A 17,133-nucleotide genomic window follows, 5' to 3' on the forward strand; every position below is an offset into this window, starting at 1 on the left:
ATCCATTCATTTGTTGATGGGCATTTAGGTTGCTTCCATGTCCTGGCTATTGTAAAGAGTGCTGCAATAAACATTATGGTACAAGTTTCTTTTGGGATTATGGTTTTCTTTGGGTATATGCCCAGGAGTGGGATTACTGGATCGTATGGTAGTTCTATTTGTAGTTTTTTAAGGAACCTTAAAATGCTTTTTGTAAGCACAGAAATGTATTTCCAATAAAAAAAGTGTTTTTCTTATCTTTAAAATTTTTGTTTACCTGTTTTATAGTGTTCATAATATATTAGTGTTTACATAAAGCACATGTAAATTCGGTACTGGGGATGCAAGCTCAAGAACTGTTTTGATGGGATGCCCTACCAAAACAGTTTGGAAAGCACTGGCTTTAGAACTCTTTAACCTCTGGTTTTGCTTTTAGTTAATTTTCAAAGCGGACTCCCGATTTTGAAACTGCTCTTGCATACACGCTTACTAACCCAGGAAAACAAGCAAATCTCGCGGGCGAAGCCTTCCCCAAGCATCCTCAGAGGACAGGGCACTAGCCTCCCCCGCCAAGCGATCTGCCCTCAGGGCGGGGCAGGGGGCTGCGCGCGAGGCTCAGCTCCCGCCCAGGGTCCAGCCTGGGGATGCGGAGTCAGAGATTGCACAGGCGGGTGCAGTCTCCAAGTGCTCTGAGTCACCGCCGGAAGCCTGGCCCGAAATCTGGCGGACGTGAAGCACCCACCAGGCTGGAATAGCAGCAGCACCTGCAGCCGTAGCAGCCGCAGCAACAGCTGGAATCTCCCAGGTACCAGGGCTGGGAGGGCCCTGGAGCCCTCAGGTTCCCACGGCGGCCGCCTCTAGCCTAGAGCTCCTGCGGAGGGAGGAGGGGAGGCGGGGGGTGGGGGTGGGGGAGGGGTGGGCAGGGGTAAGAGGGGAAGAAGGGAAGGGGGTACAAAGGGGAAGGGAGGAAAGAGGGAAGGGAGGCGGGGGGGGGGGGGATGGGGGAAGGGAGGCCAGAGGCAGATGCAGGGGTTGGAAAGGGAGGAGGAGAGGGCCAAGGGAAGGCCGGCGGGTGGTGTCCGGGCAGGAGAGCTGCGGGGCTGGGGTCTCCCTGGCCCTCGCCGCCTCCCGGACCCCCGGCCCGCGTGCTCTGGGCCTCGACGGTGAGTCTCCAAGGACAGGGCTCCGAGACCCGAGCGCAGGAGCGCGGCGCGCAGACCCGCCCTGGGTCAGAGGGTGGCCCCAGCAGTGGGAGAGCCACCCGGCCTGCTGACGCCACTGCGCAGCGATTTGCTGGCGGTGAGGGCGCGGTGGTAACCCGAGCCTGGGCTGCGGTTCCGGGAGATGGATGCGCGGAAGCTTTGGGGAGAGTGAGTGGGAGGAGCGCGCGGTGCAGCAGGAAGACTGCGGCGCGCACTGCAGCCTCGCCTGGAGTTTCCGTGGAGCCCTGGGAAAGTTCCCGGAGGTGCTGGATGGATGCCACCTCCAGCCCAAGCGCCGGTCCCCTCTGCTTTCCAGCTGTTAGGTGTACCTCCCTCCCCTCCCCTCCCCTGCTTTCCTCCTCCTCCTTCTTTTTCTTCTTCTCTCTGTGCCTCTCTGCCTCCCTCCCTTCCTTCCCTCCTTTTTTCTTTATGTATTTTTTCCATTCTTCTTCTTTTTTTCTTTAACATCTTTCATCCGTTCTTCTTCATCGGCTGCTTTCCCTCAACGTGAAACCAACCAACCAAACAAACAAAAGCTTCCTCAGTCTCCCCCACCTCCGCAGCCACAGTAGTTAATTGACTGGCTTCCACGCTCCCCAGATACTCCGCAGCCTTCCGGCTCCTGCTCCCATTCTGCTGAGGGCTTTCAGGCCCAAGCTGCCTCTCGGCCCCCAGCCTGGGGGCTCCCTTCCTGTCCCCCTGCAGCCCTCCCCACTTCCCCTGCCCTATTCTCCCAGGACATCCGGATTGTTGGGTCTCAGTCTCTCCTCTTTTTCCTCTCACTACCTGCAAACATTGGAAATTCTTCAGAACGAGGTGGATTTTTTTTTTCCTCTTCTGCTTCCTCTTGCACATTCTGAGTAATTTCATACATTCACCTAGACGCTCCTGGAATCAGGATGCTGATGGCTTCCAATCTCTCGCTCTAGAACTTCTCATCTTGAGTCCCCTCCCTATGCTGACAAACACCCCTCGGCTGTCTTTGCTAAAGGATCCCTTGGGATGGAATGTTCCACTCATCTCAAATGGAACAAATGGAAAGTAGCACCTTCCCCATTCCATGCTGACACCTCATCTAACTTCCTGTGGTTCAGGGCCCACCCTAAGGGTGGGTTAGCTGAGAACCTCAGCATCATCCTTGATCCTCCCGCTCCTTATCCTCAGGTGATCGGTCACCCAGCCTAGCAGTTCCATCCCCTACTCTTTAGTGTAGAAATTCCCTCTCTATGCGGCAGTCGCTGGTCTATGGCAGTGGTCTGCGGGCAGGGTCCCCAGCCTGTATCCACACCAAATGATGAGCCACAATATTCTTCTAAAACTCATATAAAACATTTGTTTGAAAACCGTGCCTGGCTTTCCAGACCATCGCTCAAGTACAAACTCTTAAACCTGGCATGAGGGGCCCCTCCTGTCTCCTGCACCGTGTGTCTCATAGGAAAGCGCGCCCACCCACTCCCCTGGGCCCCGCGCAGACCATGCCCTTCCTCTGCGTTCTTTATACCTGCCCATCCCACAGCCACAGCCCTGAAGTTCACCACCTTCCAGAGCTCCCGCCCAATCTTTTAGCACCAACTTGCCGCTCCCCTTCTCCTGGGCTTCTGAAGAGAACTCATTCTGCTTTACTGAGGGCTTCCTGAGCACTTTGTCCGTTATGCTGGTGAGGAGTGCCCGGCCTGCTTGAAATCATGCATTGTTGCATGTGTATCTCCCCAAGGGTGGGAGCTCCCTGTCAGGAATTATGGCATTTGTTTTTCATTTTTTTTCTCCAAAATCGTATAAGGACAGTTGGACATAAATGCTCTTTGAACAGATTCACTTTTGGGTGTGTGTATGGGGTGGGGGTGTAGAGTAGAGATGCCCGGCACTCAAGGCCCCCAGGAGAGGACAGTGCTGAATATCGTTGGCCCTCCCCGCTGTCACTAGTTCCGCATCCGCAAATGCAGCCAAAAGCAGATGGAAAATATTTGAAAAAATTCAGAAAGTTCCAAAAAGCAAAACTTGAATTTGCATCCTCTGGCAACTATTTACATAGCATTTACATTGTATTAGGGATTGTAAGTAATCTAGAGATGATTTAAAGTATACAAGAGGATGTGTGTAGCTTATAAACAAACACTACACCATTTTATATAAGGGACTTGAGCATCCTTGGATTTTGGTATCCACGGGGGTCCTGGAACCCATCCCCCATGGATACTGAGGAACAGCTACTTGGAAGCAGAAGGCTTGCTTCTGTGGCTGAATCTGTTCATTTTTTTCTGAGACCTGGGGACAGTATTTAATTGTCCTGACCTTGTCTGTTCACCTGTAAAAGGAAAACGAGTCTAATGCCAATCCATTTCTTTGGCTGGAAATAAGATCTTTTCATTGGTGTGAGCTGGGACGCATCTGAGAGGTGTGCTTGTGTGTGAGTGTATGTGAGGGTGTGGGGGATGCTGATGGAAAGTGCTCTGCTGCTGACCAGCACCTGGATGTTGAAAAGGAATGGAGGTGAGGAAATGAGGAAAGAGGAAATAGGGAGGAAACCAGAAATAGGCATTTACAACTAAGAGCAGTTAAAATCTAAAAAGGAAATTGATGTGATATTCCAGTTCATTCCTTTGCCTTTTCAGATTGGACACCTACACACACACACACACACACACACACACACACACACACACTCATACTCACCAGCCCATGCTTATGTCTGCCTGCCTCACCCTGGCTCCTGTAACACAAAGAATGTTGCCCACCATCCAGTTCCACAAGGATCCCGTCGTCAGCCACTGCAGTCACTGACCTACAGTGCACCCTGAAAGGAATTCAGGATGAAAAACAGGATGAGGCACTCTGTGCTTTTGGAAAACAGGCTCCTTAGATAGAGATATCGCAGGAAAAAATCTTAATGAACCAGATCCTTGCATCTTTCCCCACATAGGAAAACACTAAAGTCACTAACATATGTGGTCCTCGGGACTAGCAGTGACCTTTTACTGAGATGTATGCCTGATGGCGTGCATTCCATAGCCAAAATCTTGCTTCCTCCCTACCTCCTCAGAGCTCTCTGAGTGGCTATCTCCCAGCCTATAGTCCTCAGTAAGACCCCGAATGAAACTTAACTCACAACTTAATCTCACATTGTGCATTTTTTATTTCAGTCCACAGTCCAAAGCTCTCATGTTCCTGTAAGCTCAAATCCACATTTATTCCTGCCTCTCATCTCCAGGTTACCTAATTCTCTCCTTCTTTGCATCTCTCTGGTGCCACCTTCTGGTAGGCGCAGTGCTATCAAGTTTGAATATCCCTCCTGGCTCCTAGGTTTTTATTTTCTGAAACACCCTCAAGTGTAAGGTGAGGAAATGTGGGGTGAGAAGGGACCTGAAGGTGGGCTGGGCCCTGCTCTGCGGTGGGACCTGCCCACTGCAGACACATCAGTCTTCCGACCTCTGCAGCCTTTGGCTTCAAGCCCTGCAGCTGACGGCTCTGGAGAGACTTACTGAAGTGAAGGCAGTGAGGAACTTAACACTGTGCCCTCTAATGAGTGAAAGTATAGAGCACTGTTGTCAAAGTGTGCCATTGTTGTATTTTCTTGGTTGACCTTTGAATACATTTTTTTCAAACTTTAAAGAATGTGCACTGATTTGGGCTGTTGTTTTATATTTAGGGTGTGAACGTCACACTGTTTTTGGTTTTTTTATTTTTCCACCACCATTTTTTTTTAAACCAGAGACATCTCCTCTTGCAAAAATATCTTAGAAGGAAGCTTCAAAGGAACCACGCAGCAGTGGAGAGGCTCTTGTTGAAACACTTGTGTTCCCCCACATCCACCCCATCCCACCCACTTTCCCCTCCTGCCCTTGAGACCCAGAAGACCCATCCCCTCCAAGGCTAAATGAAATATACTTTCAAGGCTGCTGCAGGAGGCCCTTCCAGTCCCCTGGGGACTGAAAGAAGAAGGATCAGAGGATGGCCTGTATGTTCATAAAAATGATGACTCCTATCTCTAGGTGGAGTTTCTAGTGCTTTTGTTTTTGCTTATTTGCTGATTTTCCAAACTGAAATAAATTTTTCTTGTGTAGCTTTACAATTTTTGAGTTAAAAATATACATACAAAAGAATAACATAATAGAAAAAAATAGCTTATAGGACCATGGGATTGTGGGTGATGATTTGTCCTTTTACTTTCCAAAATATCTTCAACTGTAACAGCAAAGAGACTCAGGGAAACCAAGATGAGTCGATGAACTTTAATAATTTACTGATTAGTAGCCCAGGTTTCTAGAAGGTTTAATAGCAACAAGTGTAGGACATATAAAAATTTTCTAAAATTATAATAATATGCTGCAAAAACTTTTCACAACTTGCAGCAAGGTGCCTGCTGAGATTTTGCTCTCACTGTCCCATGGAGACTATCTTCCTTGACAAGTACGTTCGAAAAGGATGGCTTCTAAGGACTTGAGAAAGATTGTCTCGGGTTGTAAAACAGGAAAGAGGCTTTTCAAAATGTTTACCTCTCAAAGGAGCAGAGAAGAACTTATGGCAAGAAACTGCCTAAAGGAAGTGCCTTAAGGAAAGAGAGGTTAGTTACCAGAGGCAGGAAGAAGCTTGTTTAAAGTTTAGTCAAGCTGGGTGGAACGTCAAGGCTGGATCCAAAATTAGTGCCTGATTCAAAGTGTACATCTGATGACTTGGGATCTGGGCCTCTTAGTCTATCTCAGGGCCCAGGGCCACCGCTTACAGCTCCCAGCCCAGTTTCAGCAACTCTGGTGGAAAGTGGTGTATTTTTTTTTCCAAGTCTCTCTGATTTAAAGTAAATTTTGTGTCTTCCCAGGAGCCACAGTTTAGGGCAGACTATCCCAAACAAACCCTCCAAATCTGTTGAAATCCATCCAGTTGTTTTCATGTGACATAGTGACAGAAATGACATTTTTATTTACAGAAAATTATTTATAACTCATAGAACATTGTTTATAAATTATACCAGAGACACCAAATTGAGGGAGACCTATCCGTAATAGGGGATTTATCTTACAGTTGTGGAGGTCAGAAGTCCATAAGAGGTTGGCGGAGCTAGTTTTTGTCTGGCGGCTCCAGGCAGAGTCCATTTCCTTGCCTTTTGCAGCTCCTAGAGGCTGCCTGCATTCCGTGGTCCGTGGCCCCACATCATCCTGACCTTTGCTTCCATCCTCACATCTCCTTCTCTGGCTCTGACCCTCTTGCCTTCCTCTTATAATACTGAGCCCATCTCCATGGTGACTCTCTCCATCTCAAGGTCCTTAATTCAATCACATCTGCAAAGTCCCTACTGCCATGCAAGATAACGTAGTCACAGGTTTTGGAGATTCGATGTGAATGTTTGGGGATGCAGTTATTTTGCCGACCATAACCAGTGTCCAGAGGCTAGGGTACTAATGAGCAGGTGATTAGTGGAGGGCGTGGCTGATGTGCTTACGTGTTGTGCTTTTGATACAGGCCTTCACTGATGGATGACCTCTCTAAAGCAAATGGCACTTTTGCCATCAACTTATTAAAAATGTTGGGTGAAAAGGACAACTCGCGAAACGTGTTCTTCTCTCCTCTGAGCCTTTCCTCTGCCCTGACCATGGTCTTAATGGGGGCCAAAGGAAACACTGCAGCCCAGGTATCCCAGGTATGCGTGCCCACCGCAGAGGAAGACCAAGGATGTGCTTCCTCTGTGCTTTCATAAAGCTGGTCTGTTCATCCTTCACACCCGCTGACGGAAGCCAGTGAGGCTGGGAGGTGGGAGGGGCACCGTGATGATGAAGAGAAAGCAGACTTGGGTAGAAACGTGCATTGTGTAAGGTGGGATCTCCCGCTAGTTTTCATGGGAGAAACCAAGTCACTATGTTATTTTCTGCATCTTTGATATGTGAGGTGAACTAAAATTCTATTCCACAAAAGGTCCAAGAATTTCAGCTTTGTTCTATTTTAAACTTTTGCTAACATTATATTTCAAATTGAAATGCAACTGTGTAAATGAACTTTTTGTTAAATGGGTTATTTCTAGTGTACAACTATGCATGCATGGAAGAAGAATGCAACACAAGTGAGAACTTATATCTTCTGGAGTTTTAAAAGGGAATATATTATCTGATTGATCTGAAATGTGTTATATGTGACCTTAGCTACCAATAAAGTAGTGGATATTACTTTAGGAAGTAGTCCTTCACCTCTCTGTGTCTTAGTTCCTTTGACTCTCTGGTGAATGTGTCCCAGAAAACTGTCACATACACATCAGGTTCCCACTAATATCAGGGTGCACAGACGCCCCCCAGAAGCATGTCCATGGCCACAGTTGAATCCCTGGAGGCTGTTTCTTCCTGCTCCCTGGAGGAGTGAGGCTTTGGACTGGGGTTGTTGGGAGGTAAGGGGACAGACTTGATTCTCACTCTGACCTGACATTTAAGTTACAGTCTTGTCTGGAGGACTTCTGTGGAATTTTCATGTTTCTTTCTGCTCATTCTTGTATTCTGTGGGTCATTCCAGCTACTTGTTTGTTCTCTTCTGTCTCCGTCCTGAGTTATCATGTGCTGCCTTCCTGGCATAGATATATCTGCTCGGGCAGGGCTTTCCATCCGGGGTGGGATTTTGCCTCCCCGGGACAGTTGACAAGGTCTGGACAGAGTTGGCTGTCATAACGGAGAGGTGCTACTGACATCTAGTGGGCAGATGCCAGAAATGCAGCTAAATATCCTACGACGTGCAGAACAAAGCATGTGACCCCAAAAGTCCATACTGCCAGGTTGAGAAACCCTGTGCTAGATGGTTAAACCAAAATCCTTTTAAAATGGGACTCTCTGTGATTTTCAGTGCAGAAATTTGTTTGGAAATAGCTCTTTGGAGGGGAGAAATGGCATGTTAAAAGTCAGAGTTCTCGTCTTCTATTACCAGGCACTTTGTTTGAACAAAGTTGGAGATGTTCACCAAGGTTTCCAATCACTTCTCATGGCATTGAACAAATCTGGCCCTCAGTGCTTGCTTAGAACTGCCAACAGACTCTTTGGAGAAAAGACGTGTGATTTCCTGCCAGTAAGTAGTGGTTGCACATCAGTGAAACAGAAATTGAAAATAAAACAGAAACTACAGAAAAGTTACAGTATAGCTCTGCTGCCTTAAAAATGTGCATAGAATTATATTTTTGTAATTGTAATTTTGAATCTTATGATTGCTTCTGAATCGCATCCTTTTGAAAAGTATTGTTTCTGACATATTCTTCTGGATGTCAATTTCAATTTTTCCATCTTCCTGCACTCAGACCTGCCTCTCCCTGTTATCCCCATCTCAGTGACCACATCACCCCCTGCCCACACAAACCGGCCTCATCTCTGGTTGTTGCGCTGTTTCTGTGGAGCTGGCCTTGCAAAGTCTCTTAAATTTGTCCCCTCTCCTGACTCACCACCGCCATTGCCTGGGTCCAGACTCTCACATCTTCTACACTATTATTTTAATTGTTTCCTAATGAGTCTCTCCAAATTTGACTTCGTCTTTTCACACTACTGACAGAATAGTCTTTCTAAAATTAAAATCCATTCATGAAAAATGAAGTTTTGAATCTGGGTAGTTCCTATGTACTGCAGCATATAATTCCAAAGCTCCCTAGTCCAGTAAAAGTCTGCCATTATTCAATAAGTGAGGTCCAAAAAATTATGCCACATAATATGCAGAGTGATGCTATTTAAGATTAATGAAATGATCAGGGCAAGTCCGGCAATCTTATCAGCCGGCAGTTCCAAGGATTATTTTATTAGATTCAAATATAATTGTGTTCTGGCTGCTAGTGGGTGCTACCCCCTGGAGGCTGTCTGCTCTGGGCTTAAATATCATTGGAGATGATTCTGGACCCTTCAGCTAGCTATTCTAGGATAAGCACTAGTGATCCCAGGAATCCCCTGGTTAATGAATGTTCATTTTTGAATATCAGCCTGATCTTTGAATATTGTAATCGGGGAATATTGGGGAACAGGGAACCATCCTCCACTTTTCTTGGTTGCTTGGGTTCTTCTCTCTACATCTTCTTTCTTCTGTAGAAGCTAAAATGTTTGAGAACAGGAGATGGGCGGAGGATGGGAGCCAATTGCCAGGCACATTATAGCAGGAAACAAGTTTTCATGAGGTGAGTTATCCTTGGGTTTTAATGTATGGCATCTAACACCCTTCCTGATTGACCCCAACTTACATCCCATGGCTCATCCCTTGCCACTGTCTTCCCTAATACCCTACAGACACACACACACACACACACACACACACACACACACACACACACACACTGATTCCACTCCTGGAGGACCTGTAAGATTTCTTTCTTTCTTTTTTTTTAATTGTGTTTCACTTTGTTGCATTTCACAGATACTGTGTTTCTTTACAAATTGAAAGATTGTGGCAGCCCTGTGTTGAGCAAGTCTATTGGTGCTATTTTCCAGTAGCATTACTTTTAATTAAGGTGTGTGCGTTGTCTTTTTAGACATGAGGCTATTGCACACTTACTAATAGACTTCTGTAGGATTTCTTGATAATCTAGTTCCACTGTGGAGCCTCCCAATCATTCCCTAAGGATGTTTCAGACATGGTGGCAGGTGCTGGTGATACAAAAATGAGTAAAACAGGATTAGACCTCCCAGTGGGGGAGACAGAATCAAACAGGAGTTCAAGTGTTTGACAGGAGCGCTGTCCCTGGGCTGTCTTGCACATGGCCGGTGCCATCCATCTTCTCAAAACATCCTCTAACTATCCGTGTGTACGTGTTTCTCCCCCAGCAGACTGTGGGCCTCCTCAGGTCCAATGTCATGTCTTCACCCTGGTGTCCAGCACCTGGCACAGAGCTAGGCACAAAGCCAGCGGTCTAACATTTTTGATTAATTGTATAAATGAGTCAAAGTACAGGGTGCCCTGTGCAAGCATTTATGCTAGAAACATGTTAAGAAAAAAATGTTTTCACACTCTTAGGAAACTTTGCCAAACACAGTATGGCCAAACTCAGTATTTTGCATTTGTAGGCTTTTAAGGAATCCTGCCAGAAGTTCTATCAGGCAGACCTAGAGGAGCTGCCCTTTGCTGAAGACGCTGAAGAATGCAGGAAACACATAAATGACTGGGTGATGGAGAAGACTGAAAGTAAGAGATTTTCCTTTCAGGAGACATGGTGTTAGAGGGGGACAGAGCTGAGATTGCCTGGGATGTGACCTCCACAGGGTTGCCATCATGACCCTGTAACCAGTCTTCTGTTTATGTGTGTTTTCTGGCGTCTCAGGGCAGTAATGCAATTCTGATATGTTTCTTGGGCTTATGAAGTGGTTATTTCCGAAAAATGATTAAACCTAATGCTAGTCTTTCAAACGCCCTCCCCTCTGGAAGGTACTGAACCATCCCCGAAAAACGCTTCCTCTTTGGTGCCCTGTTTAACTTCTATCCTGGAGGACGTTGCTGTGCTCTAAGGGCAGAAGGACATTCAATTTAGGTGACAGCTGAGATGGGGCAGCGTTTCATGTCACCTCCCGGTGGTGATGTGAGCAGCTCTAGTTTCACCCACAGCCCTCTCCATCCTTCTGAACGTGGCTGTGGCTAAGTTTGCTTTTCTGAATTTGCTCCAGATTCTGGAGGCACAGCTAATGTGCAGCGTGCAGGGTCCCCTGTCCAGACACATTCCCTCTTACCAGGAGCATTTCTGCCAGTTCTTGACTACAGTGCAGAGAAAAAGGGCATGCTTTTCAGAACTCCAAATACTCAGCACACAACTTAGAGATGTCCACCAGCTGGGGAGGTTACACCACTCATTTGTTCACCTGCCTGCCTGGCACTCATTATTCCATCCATTCCATCTTGTGGCGCACCCACTGTCAGGATTCCACGGACAGCCCATGGCCATTGGAAGGGAAGAGCCTTTCACGTTGACATTTTCACACGGCATGTGTGCAGTGGTCTCTCTCTGCCTCTCCAGTTGATTCAGCAGCACTGAGTCAGCCAGGGAAGCCAGAAGCTTCTCCACACCTCCACCTCCCTCCACCACCCACTTCCACTCCGCGGCTGCTCACACCCTTCCTTCCATCAGGCTGGCCACCCACATGTTTTCCCAGAATGGAAGAGCTGGAGGGGACTTTGGGGGTTCCCTTGTCTCCACTCTCACTGGACAATGCAGTTTGGGCCCCTTTATTACATCCCCATAATTCCTTTGCCCCATTCCCTCCCTCTAGGAAGCCACATTTTCCCATATACAGATCCGTAAGTATCCTTATCATTCGGAAGCCTCTTCTCACCTGAATGAGACTTGAAGGTGGGCATAGAGCAACGATTCTTAACCAGAATCAACCTTCAGGCTGTGGCTGAAATGTAACATTTTTGGTTGTCACAATTGGGGAAAGTGATACTGGCTAAACATCCTAAATGCATAGGAACATCCCCACAACAAAGAATTACACAGCTTAAAATGCCAGCAGTGGCATGGCTGAGAAATTATGGTGTCAAGTTCGAGAAGCTTACAGTTAGAATTGAGACTCTTGGGTTATTTTCTCAGCTCAGCCACTTGCCACCTTCTGACCTTGGCGAAAAAGTCAGGCAAATACTCTGAACCTGAATTTCAACATCTATAAATTGAGGGCAAAATGATCATTGACCTGCCTGCTTCAAGATTGTTGTTTAAGGACAAACACTACGCTGTATATGTGCACAGCACGAAACCCCGTCACTCTGGTTCCTCAGGCGGCCAGAATGGCAGGATTCCAGCCTTTTCTCCACCAAGCCTTGGCTTTCGATGTCAAGAAAACTTTTGTGAAAGAAGGTTTATTCTCCCCCAATAACAATAACATCCTCTCATCCTCTTTACAGAAAAGATTTCAGATATACTGGGTGCTGGGGCAGTCGGTCCTCTGACCAAGCTGGTCCTTGTGAATGCGATCTATTTCAAAGGAAAGTGGAACGAGCAGTTTGATAGAAAGCACACGAGGGGAATGCCCTTTAAAACCAACAAGGTAGGGACATATTTTGCAGATCTGTGCTACTTTCCAAAGGAATATCTGGGAAAGATTATGAATGAATGGAAAAAAATAATTTATTTCACACTGTTTTGATTCTTAATTTATTTCCGAATGAGTTTCATGCCCCCTGTATATCTCTTATTGGAAAAGGAAAGAGAAAAACTAAAATTATTGTTCTATTGATCATTTTGTTTTTTGGATCCTTGGTCAAATCGATCTTCTATCTCTGGTCATGTTATTTGGATTGAAAGAAAATTTCTTCTAAGCCTTGGAATTATGTTTGTATTATACTATCACTGTTTTAAGGCACTTTCTTGCAATTGTGAATGACAGCAATGACTATTTATTGCCTTAGAATTCATGGCTGTACAATTCCAAATACAAGACAAAAAGTGTTAGCAAATAGTCAGGCCAGCTTTGTTTTTATTTATTCTTGGATCTTTTTTAAAAAATCAAAATTGTAAATATTTAAAGTGTACAAGGTGAGAATTTGATATACATACACGTAGTGAAATGATTACTGCAGTCAAGCTAATTAAGGTATCTTTCCCTCACATAGTTACCGTATATTTTCTGTGATGATAGCACCTGAAATCTACCCTTTTAGCAAATTTCCAGTACAGTATTTGATACAGTTTATGAACTGTAGTCATCATTGCTATATATTTGATTTCTAGACTTATATGCCTAACTTTAAAAACACTTTTCTCCATTCAACTTTTGAATATATAATGGCTGGGGTCAATAACTATTAGCTTGGAATTTGACCTCCATCCACTTGATAATAGCGTATTGCACAAAAAATGTACAAGTCTAGAATATATTTGATGGAAGCTTTAAAAATGGTGGACCCTAGCCATCTTATCAAGGTTTCCCCTTCAAGAAAAGCAAGGCCATAAAGCCAATTATATAACTGAGCAATTTTTTAAAATAAAAGTATAACTCCCTCTGGCCTATATATCTTTTCTAACCAGATCTTTCAGCCCAAAGACCTGAATATTAGTTAATTTTCCTCTTAACTTGGAGAAATAATTTTTTAATTAAAAGGTTCCTGGAAGTGCTTCTCTACCCATCTACTCAAAAGAGAAAAAAACACCATTTCTTCTGAGAATAATATAAAGAGTTTTGTGTCTCTCTGTATTCATCAATTTATTCTCTCCTGCCTGGTAATACTTGATCTACTGGGGCAATAAAATTTATACTCAACACTAGTGTGTAATAATGAAGATTTTACATCAATCAGCATAAATGCACAGAAATAATAATTATATGTACCTAGGGATTCTGTGAATTAGATATATCATTTTTTTTTAGTACACTGTGCTCATACTTCAGTAATTTGATTTTAATGTTGCATTTTTATTAGGAGAAGAAGACAGTGCAGATGATGTTTAAGGAAGCTAAATTTAAAATGGGGTATGTAGAGGAGGTGCATGCCCAGGTCCTGGAGCTGCCCTACGTCGGGGCGGAGCTGAGCCTGCTCATTCTGCTGCCTGATGACAACATGGATCTCGCCGTGGTGAGCCCTTGGCAATGACTCTGTCCATGGATCCGGGCTGAACTCATTTTTAAAAGTCCATCCACCAGATAGCATTTGAGGAATTTCCAATTTAGGATTACTGTAGGGAGTGTAAAGGAACACCACTGCATGTCTTTTGGGGAACATGTGTATGCATTTCCTGTTGCGAGTACAACTAGGAGTAGAATTGCTGGTATAGGCAAATTTTGATGAAGCTTAGAAGAGAGAGTTCCAAAAATATAAGAATTAACATTATTATTTATTCTGAAGAGAGGGGCTAGCTGAGAGCCCAGAAATTACTGAACAAAAGGGCAGGAAAAGGATAAGGAGGGATCCGGGCAGTGTTCCTCAAACACTAATGTGCACATTAATCTAATGGGATCTTCTTAAAATGCAAATTTGGTTTGGGGGAGTTATGGCCTGAGAGTTTGCATTTCTACCAAGATTCCAGGTGAGGCAGATGCTATTGGTCATAGACCAACTTTGAGGAGCAAGAGTCTGAAGTACAGGTGAGGAATTTATCTTAAACAGGAGGAGGATATTTTCCCATGACAGAAAATGGGGGTTCAGGATGGGGGAAAGTAACTTTGTGGGGTGGGAGGTGCAGGGGTGGGCTCTCCCGGGTGTAGGGAAGCCCTCATTTATAATGTTTGCCAATTCCTGGGGTGTAAACACCCCCACCATGGCTGAGGTTAGCCTCCCGAGGGTTGAACAGTTGACTCTTGCCCACTCCGGTACACCAGCGCACACCCGCGCACCGCTGTGAGGGTAGGGCCTGCCCGATTTCCCTGGGTGCTCCATGGAATCAGGAAGCTACTGGCATGTCAAGAATGAGCTCTGTCGTGGAGACTTGAGAAGACAATTAGGAGAGTCTAGGAATAGAGCCAACATCCAAACACCTGTCACTGGAGAGGAGCACTCCAGGTGGTGAAGGGAAAGGGGGGGATGAAAGTGGAAGGCTCCTCTTCCTCCTTTATTTCTTCCCTGTGGATAAACAGAACAAGTGCTGGGTCTTGGAGATTTTGAACCTCACCCCAGAGCAGGCAGAAGGTAAACAAGGATGCCGGGAGCAATGGTCCTATGGAATTCCCCACTTTTGCTTTCCCCTCCCCAGAATCCACATCTCCCTTTCTGTTCAGATGACTCATGATTTTCCCATCTTTCATCCATCAGAGTTCTGAGCCATGCCTTGTCACTCTTTGTGGAATGATTTTTCAAACTCACGGTAAAGTGTTTCACATGAATGCAATCAATTGGTTGTGAGAATTTTCCAAACTAAAAAAAACACTTGCAATGAATTTGATACAGGTAGTTAAAAATAAAATCCTATCCTCGTCTCAGATGTTTTCTAGCTGTTCTTCTCTTGTATCCATAAAACAGGGAAAATGCAAACATTTGAGGGAAAATCTTGTGTGTATGAGAGGAAATATCCCTGTAGATTATCCTGGACCAGATCTCACCATTTAGCTGCAGGTCATGGGTGTGTTTGTGTGTGGAGAGGGGAGTTAATGAGTGGGTGGGGGGGGGGGGGTACCAGGCTATTGTCATCTAGCTTTTAAGATTTAACTCTTGCTTATTTCAGGTGGAGAAAGCACTTACATATGAGAAGTTCAGAGCCTGGACAAATCCAGAAAAGTTGACTAAGGATAAAGTTCAAGTTTTTCTTCCCAGATTAAAGCTGGAGGAGAGTTATGACTTGGAGGCTTTTCTTCGAAGTTTAGGAATGACTGATGCTTTTGAGGAAGCTAAGGCAGACTTTTCTGGAATGTCAGCCAAGAAGAACATGCCCATATCCAAGGTCGCCCACAAGTGCTTTGTAGAGGTCAATGAGGAGGGCACCGAGGCAGCTGCGGCCACTGCCGTGGTCAGGAACTCCCGGTGCATCAGCACTGAACCAAGATTTTGTGCAGACCACCCTTTCCTTTTCTTCATCAGGCATCATGAAACCAACAGCATTTTGTTCTGCGGCAGGTTCTCTTCTCCATAAAGAGGAGTGATCGCTGTACATCACTCTTCTCACTTCTGCCCACCCTACCTTACTTCAAATTCCCTGTGGCCAAATGGGTGCGGTGGTTTGGATGCCAAAATAAAGTGTGATTGTGATAACAGGACCCACCTCACAGAGTTGTCAAGAGGATTTAATGGGTTGATAAAGAGGTTAGACCATACCTGCTATAGTAGCACACAATATCATTATTAGATAAGAATCAATTGCATTTTTATGCATCTAAAAAGCAATAGTTAGAAAATGTAATTAATTTTGCATAAACTATAATGTTCTTGGGAATGATCATTAACAAAAGATAAGCAGGACTGTTATGCTGATAATTATAAAGTGCTATTGACAGCATTACAGATGACCAAAATAGATGGATATATTTCATATCACAAATAGACCTTGAGTTAAAAAACTGACAGTTCTCCCCCACTTGTGCTATTGATGTAATGGAATTCTAATCCAAATTCCAGCAATGTTTCTATGGAACTTGACAAGTTTATTTAAAAATTCATATGAATAAGCAAAAGGCCAAAAATATATAACACCTTTCTAAAGAAAAAGATCAAGTTGCAGAGCTCTGCTGTACTAGATATTGAAGCTTATTATAAAGCCCTGGTAATATGGTGTGGTGTTTATACAGGGCTAGACAAACAGATTAATAGTACAGAACAAAGAACTCAGAAGCACACTTATTCATACATGAAAATGTGAAACAGAAAAGAATTGGCATTAGAGGTCAATAGGAAAATCACAGCCCAATACAGTGTGCTGGGGAAAATTCCTTATTTAAAAGAAGAAAACAATTACTGAGATAGTAAATAATTAATGAGAAAAGAAAATTTTATATGTTTTATAAGAAAATATAGCAGAATATTGTATGACTTTAGGGAAAGGAAGGATTTTTTTTTTGGCTGTGCCACGTGGCTTGTGGGATCTTAGTTCCCAGACCAGGGATTTAACCTGTGTCCTTGGCAGTGAAAGCTCGAAGTCCTAACGATTAGACAACCAGGTAATTCCCAAGGAAGGATTTCTTAATAAATAAAAAGCAAAACAATTAAGGCAAACAATGGACAACAGAAATAACTGGCACAACAGTGTAAAGCAATTATATTCCAATAAAAAGCTTAAAAGAATGGACAAAATCAACTACATTAAAATACAGGTTAAAAATACACCATACAAATTATAAAATATAAGCACAAACCAGGAGATGACAGTTTAACAAATTTAACCACTACAGGATAAGTCCAAAGGGTAAAATATTTCCATGAATCTCTTAAGAAAATGGCAAACAACCCAATAGAAAAGTTGACAAAGACATCAAACAGATACTTCACAAAAGATGAAACAGAAAAGGTCAATAAACGCATGACAAGATGCTCAATATCATTCATAAAAGAAAGCAAATCAAAATAGACAGTAGAGGTCAGAGGGAGATATGGCCACGGAGGAAGGCACAGA

General features: G+C 44.5%; 1 protein-coding gene across 6 annotated transcripts; it reads left to right on the forward strand.

Annotated features, from left to right (window-relative positions):
- Positions 1 to 633: 633 nt before the first annotated feature.
- LOC130831592 (serpin B8) lies at positions 634 to 15,787 on the forward strand. 6 transcript variants are annotated; one of them, XM_057699852.1, is made up of 7 exons: positions 634 to 784; positions 6,636 to 6,813; positions 8,076 to 8,213; positions 10,181 to 10,298; positions 12,006 to 12,148; positions 13,521 to 13,673; positions 15,256 to 15,787. In XM_057699852.1, the coding sequence occupies exons 2-7, from the start codon at positions 6,646 to 6,648 to the stop codon at positions 15,658 to 15,660; spliced, it is 1,125 nt and encodes a 374-aa protein (XP_057555835.1). In that variant the 5' UTR covers positions 634 to 784; positions 6,636 to 6,645; the 3' UTR covers positions 15,661 to 15,787. The 6 variants fall into 6 exon arrangements, with proteins under 6 accessions (XP_057555835.1, XP_057555839.1, XP_057555837.1 ...); XM_057699856.1 differs by lacking the exon at positions 15,256 to 15,787 and adding an exon at positions 15,054 to 15,155; XM_057699853.1 differs by lacking the exon at positions 634 to 784 and adding an exon at positions 5,428 to 5,742.
- Positions 15,788 to 17,133: the final 1,346 nt, after the last annotated feature.

This window comes from Hippopotamus amphibius, chromosome 11, assembly GCF_030028045.1.
Source record: "Hippopotamus amphibius kiboko isolate mHipAmp2 chromosome 11, mHipAmp2.hap2, whole genome shotgun sequence".
NCBI classification, from domain to species: domain Eukaryota; kingdom Metazoa; phylum Chordata; class Mammalia; order Artiodactyla; family Hippopotamidae; genus Hippopotamus; species Hippopotamus amphibius.

Excerpts from the sequence above, each read along its gene's own strand:
- LOC130831592 (XM_057699852.1), top strand. The coding sequence starts at position 6,646 with ATGGATGACCTCTCTAAAGCAAATGGCACTTTTGCCATCAACTTATTA. Across the intron at positions 10,299-12,005 it reads GGTGATGGAGAAGACTGAAA|AAAAGATTTCAGATATACTG; the intron begins GTAAGAGATTTT and ends TCCTCTTTACAG. Across the intron at positions 12,149-13,520 it reads TGCCCTTTAAAACCAACAAG|GAGAAGAAGACAGTGCAGAT; the intron begins GTAGGGACATAT and ends CATTTTTATTAG.